This window comes from Nicotiana attenuata, unplaced genomic scaffold, assembly GCF_001879085.1.
Source record: "Nicotiana attenuata strain UT unplaced genomic scaffold, NIATTr2, whole genome shotgun sequence".
Classification (NCBI taxonomy): Eukaryota; Viridiplantae; Streptophyta; class Magnoliopsida; order Solanales; family Solanaceae; genus Nicotiana; species Nicotiana attenuata.
This window is the reverse complement of record NW_017670611.1, coordinates 458677-464661: the sequence shown is the minus strand read 5'-3', so window position 1 is coordinate 464661 and position 5985 is coordinate 458677. Positions and strand designations below refer to the sequence as shown.

The window sequence follows — 5985 nt, the reverse complement described above, 5'->3', positions numbered from 1 at the left end:
TTCGCTTATTTATCTTGTTATGTATGTTACTCAAAATTAGTTTATATTGTTATCTTGGGGTTTAACTAATAATGCCTTGAGTTAAGTTACAACATGTTGTTGAAGTCTAATTTTTTTAGAACTGAATGCATGTGTTGAGTAGGCTCTAAATTAAAGTACTAAAAATGACGGAATAGGCAAGCATTGTTATTTAATATTGTTCTGTAACTTTTTTGTTGCAAGAATACAAAAAGTTCAACCTATTTCTTAGAGTTACCTAACTAGCTAGATATTTATTATGTCAGCATGCAGAAAACTCATAAAAATATACAAATGCACTATGTTAAAATTGATTATCTATGTTAAAATATAAAATAAATATCCAACTTCTCTTCAGTTGCTCCTCTGTCTGAGTTTTCACCTTTAAAAGCATTGGTCAATATCTTATTATATGTAGGTTTATTTGGTTAATTTTGTTGATTTAATTTTATCGTATAGGATTTCAATGGATAATGGAGATAAAAGTTGGATGTATCTCCTAAGATGGACGGATGAATATATCCGTGGAGTGAACAATTTTCTTGATAAGGCATTTGAACGAGCTTCCCAGAGAAATAAAATATTATGCCCTTGCAAAAAGTGTATTAATCGCTATTGGCACTATAGAAATGTGGTGGAGGATCATTTGGTTGTTAATGGTTTTGTTGATGGTTACACCAAATGGGTTTTCCATGGCGAAGGGCTTTCCTCTAGAAATGCACCTCACCAAAGCAATGATGATGAAGATTCTAACATGCGTGATGATATTGATGGATTACTTCATGATACCTTTAGAAATGTAGAAGGTGAGGCAGAGCAGGAAGAACAGATGAGAGAGACTCTATCTGAAGATGCTAAGAGATTTTTCAGATTATTAGAGGAAGGCAAACAAGAACTATATCCTGGGTGTGAAACCTTCACTAAATTGAGTTTTACTATTCGGTTGTACGTGTTTAAATCCTTGCATGGATTGAGTAATGTGGCCTTTTCAGATATGCTAGAGTTGTTAAAAGAGGCATTTCCCTTTGCTCAGTTGCCAGAATCTTTCAACAAGGCTAGAAACATGATAAAAGATTTGGGTCTTCATTATGAAAAAATACATGCATGCCCTAATGATTGCATGTTATTTTGGAAAGACAATGCAAAGGCCGATAGTTGCTTTGTTTGTGGGGCTTCTCGATGGAAAGTTGTTGATGCTTCCTTAACTAATACAAGCTCTAAAATCCCAGTAAAGGTTTTAAGGTACTTTCCCTTAAAGCCTAGGCTTCAGAGGATATTCATGTGTCCTGAAACAGCCATTGCAATGAGATGGCATGCTAATGAACGACTCACTGATGGGAATATGAGGCATCCTGCTGATGGAGAAGCTTGGAAGGATTTTAATTCTCTACACCCAGACTTCTCCAGAGGTCCATGTAATGTTAGGTTGGGTCTTTCAAGTGATGGTTTCAATCCATTTCGAACCATGAGCATTTCTCATAGCACGCGGTCTGTCATGTTAATGAACTATAATTTATCACCATGAATTTGCATGAAGCCAGAATATATCATGTGGTCAATGATCATTCCAGGTCCTTCATCTCCAGGAAATGATATGATGTGTATCTACAAGCATTAATTGAAGAATTGAAGGAACTATGGGAAATTGCGATAGAAACATATGATGCTGAGACAAAGCAAACATTCCAAATGCGTGCAACCTTATTGCGGACAGTTAGTGATTCTCCAACTTTAGCAATGCTTTCAGGCTGGAGCACCAAGGGTAGATTGGCATGCCCCACTTGTAATTGCGACACATTCTCACGATATCTCAAACATAGTCATAAGATGTGTTACTTGGGTCATCGAAGATTTTTGCCTCTTGATCATCCATCGAGAAAAGATAAGAAGTCATTTGATGGTAAAGAGGAGCATAGACATGCACCTACTCCTTTGTCCGGTGTGGAAGTGTTTGAAGAGCTCTGTGAATTCAACAATGTCTTTGGAAAGGGAAAAAAGAAAAGACCTCGGGATAACAAGGGTCCGTGGAAAAAAAGATCTATTTTTTTGAATTGCCATATTGGGAGGAGCATAATAAATTGAGGCACAATCTTGATGTGATGCACATCGAGAAAATCATATGTGACAGTTTACTTAGGACTTTATTGAAAATAGAAAAAAAGTCAAAGGATCATGTAAATTCTCGCTATGACTTACAAGAAATGGGGATACGAAAGGAGCTACAACCAAGAGAAGATGATGCTGGTAGTGTGAGTTTGGCTAAAGCTTGTTTCTACATGAAACCAAAATAGAAAAATTTGTTTTGCACCGTTATGAAAAATGCCAAGTTACCAAAAGGGTGTGCTTCGAATATTTCAAATCATGAGCAAGTGAAGGAGATGAAAATATCAGGGTACAAGAGTCATGATGCTCATTTTATAATGCATTACTTGCTCCAGGTTGCTGTTAGAAAGGCGTTGCCCAAGAACGTCTCGTTGGCCTTGATTAGGTCTGGCAATTTCTTTAGAGCCATATGTAGTAAGGTCATAAGGTGAAGAGATCGTGAAAAGATGCAGTCTGAAATTGTTGAAATAACTTGTGAGCTTGAAAAGATTTTTCATCCAACATTTTTTTACATAATACCACATTTACCTATTCATTTGGTGAATGAAATTAAGCTTGGGGGTCCGGCTCATCTTCGTTGGATGTATTCCATTGAGAGGAACCTATGTAAGTACAAGGCATTTGTTCGTAATCGATCTTGTCCAGAAACATCAATAGCAGAGGAATTTTTGGCAGAAGAGTGCTTGAATTTTTGTTTGAGACACCTACATGATGGCGTGAAGACAAGATTCAGTAGATACACAACTGTGGATGATTAGTGCCCTCAAAATTTGTCACCTATATTCCCTATGATAGGACATCCAATTGGAAGTAAGAAGAAAAATAGTTTTCTCATGGATCCACAGTTATGTTATGAAGCCCATCGGTATGCTCTGTTCAATACTGGCGATGAACAAGTGGAAAAGTTTATCGAGTAAGATAAATTATATAAGATTTATTTAATTTATATGTTTCTTTTTCTTTATGATATGATTGATTTTATAAAATTCATGATTGCAGGGAACATAAGAATTTAATTAGTAGTCACAGTAGATCAAATGCATGGGAAAGGGCAAGGAAGCATAGTCGGGAATTCAACAATTGGTTTGCAGAAAAAGTTAAAAATATTGAAGAACCCGATTATTTAAGATGGCTAGCTAAAGGGCCTAATACGATCGCCAAAAGATATACTGCATATTTTATTAATGGATACCGATTTCATACCATAGAACGGGATTCCCGATGCAAGACTCAAATTAGTGGAGTGACTTTATCGGCAACAACCCATAGCTTTGCTAGCTCTAGGGACCAAAATCCCATCGATGGTGAGGTTACCTATTATGGAGCTATTCAGGATATCATTGAGATTGATTATTGGGGTTGTTTTAGCGTTGTACTATTTAGATGTGATTGGTTTCGTAACGAAATAGATGAATATGGGTTAACTCGTGTATACTTTAACAAATTATGTAGTACAGATGACCCTTTTGTGTTGGCATCGCAAGTTTATCAAGTTTTTTATGTGGAGGATCCATTTGAGAAAGATGTTTATTATGCAAGGAATAAAGTCTCTCTTGATTTGTATGATTTAGAGGAAGAGAATTGCCCTAATATTGAAGACGCATTTTGGAGAGAGCTTAATGATAACATTGGTTCCTTAAGTGGATTAGTTGATGCTGATGTTAGATGGTCTAGAGACGACGTACCCGTTGATGTCATTGATATTCCATCTAATGCACAACATTCAAATGATACAATTATAGAAACATCGGAAGAGGATGTCACGACCCCCGTTCACCCTCCATGAACATGTCGTGATGGCACCTAGTTCCTACAACTAGGTAAGCCTAACAGTGCGGAAATAACAATTCAACTTGAGGAATAATCAATTAAAACCGAACATATGGAAAATAACAACTGAATATAAGGCCGCCCGGCCTATACAACTCTAAAGATATGCGGAAGTCTACAACTCAATCCCAAAACCCGGAAACTCACGGAAAACACAAGCTAATAGAATTACCATAAGTACTCTAATCTCTAGAATATCTACATCAAGAGTATGATAGGATAACAACTCTACAACTAGAATAAGGAAGAAGACTCTTCGGTCTGCGGACGCTGCAGATATACCTCGAAGTCTCCGTGTATCTCCTCGCCTCAAGGATAGTGCGCCTGAGAAGAGTACCTGAATCTGCACATGAAAAACATGCGCAGGAAGGGCATGAGTACACCACAGCGGTACGCAGGAAGGGCATGGGTAGTGACGAGGAAGGTCAGGGCCCTACTGAGGCAAAATATAATAATGATAGTTAACAGTATGAAAATCTGACAGAAATAATGAGTATATCAGCGAAATAAGGCAGGTCAACGAGGCAATAACAACTACAAAAGAACAGAGTAAACACAGAATAAATACAGCTCAATAACAATGATAACAATGAGGGTCTCCCAGGATACCATCCTGTAGCCCTTTTTTCAACTGTCCAGTGGATCTCCCGGGATACCGTCCCGTAGACCATCATATGTGTATATCCGAAGGTTCTCCCGGGATACCGTCCCGTAGTCCAACTATCAATGTGCAGGGGGATCTATCGGGAATCTAACCCGCAGTCCCAAAGTAAATGTACAGGGGGATCTATCGGGAATCTAACCCGCAGTCCCAAAGTAAATGTGCAAGGGGATCTATCGGGATTCGAACCCGCAGTCCCAAAGTAAACAAACAAGGGGGGGAGCTACCGGAATCCCACATCCGTAGTCCCAATGTAAATGCCGCAACCACAATCAGAAGATATTCAGAAATGAAGTACAAAAGACAAACATCAGGTAGTACTAGCCTAGCATGCTTCACGTAGTACAGTCAAGGAAACTTAAACAATTAGGCAAGTTAAATCAACTAAACATGCTTTTCTAATCTAACACAGGTTATAACTGCAAGTAAAACAAGGCGAATATGAAGGAAACTCAGTCTCCATATCTTAAGTAAAAACCGGATTTTTCAACAATTAGCTCAAGTACGCGCTCGTCACCTCACGTACAAGGCACTCAATTACCACATATCATATCCTACGGGGAAAGGTCCCCCACACAAGGTTAGACAAGCCACTTACCTCGAATCGGCACCAAAATCAACTCGAAATCACACTTTGCCACGAGTATCCGACTCCAAATGGCCCAAATCTATTCAATTCAATTACATATCGTAAGTAATATTGCAAACAACGGTAAAATGACCAAAATGCCCCTCAGGCCAACGTCTCGGTATCGAATAATTTTCACATTTTCAGAACCCTCGTACTCTCACGATTCTAACCATATAAAAATCTCCCAAATCGGAGGTCAAATGCCCCCTCAAAACCCAATAGTTTGGTGTATGAAGTTTTACCCCAAATTAACCAACTTTTGATCCTAAATTCGAATTCCAATGATGTATTTAGCTATATAATGATGAAATATAATGAAAAGGGATCAAGGAAACGTTACCCAATGATTTTCTCTTCAAAACCCACTCAAAATCGCCTTCTCCCCAGCTCTCAATCGATTTTCAAACTTATGAAATTTAACCCTCGAAATTGATATTTCTGAACAGTCATTTCCGCTTCTGCGGACAAGGGACCGCTTCTGCGGTCCCGCTTCTGCGGACCACGATCCGCTTCTGCGGTTTTTCACTTAAGGCCAGACTCCGCTTCTGCGGTACAAATCCCGCTTCTGCGGTCCCGCTTATGCGGAGGAAGGGACCGCTTCTGCGGTTCCTGCGGAGATGCCTGGAATCGCTTCTGCGATGAAGAAGCCGCTTCTGCGGTTCCCAAGCCGCAGAAGCGGAAATACCAGAAGACTCAAAATCTACTGCTGCACACTTTAGAATTTCTTCCCGTCGACCATCCG

At 39.0% G+C, this 5985-nt stretch overlaps 1 protein-coding gene across 1 annotated transcript; it reads left to right on the top strand.

Moving 5' to 3' along the window:
* Positions 1 to 484: 484 nt before the first annotated feature.
* Positions 485 to 1543, top strand: LOC109241509. Its single transcript, XM_019408247.1, has one exon. It carries the CDS (start codon positions 485 to 487, stop codon positions 1541 to 1543), a length of 1059 nt encoding a protein of 352 aa, XP_019263792.1.
* Positions 1544 to 5985: the final 4442 nt, after the last annotated feature.

Bases quoted from the DNA above. Each gene is read 5' to 3' on its own strand.
- LOC109241509 (XM_019408247.1), top strand. From the start codon at position 485: ATGGATAATGGAGATAAAAGTTGGATGTATCTCCTAAGATGGACGGAT.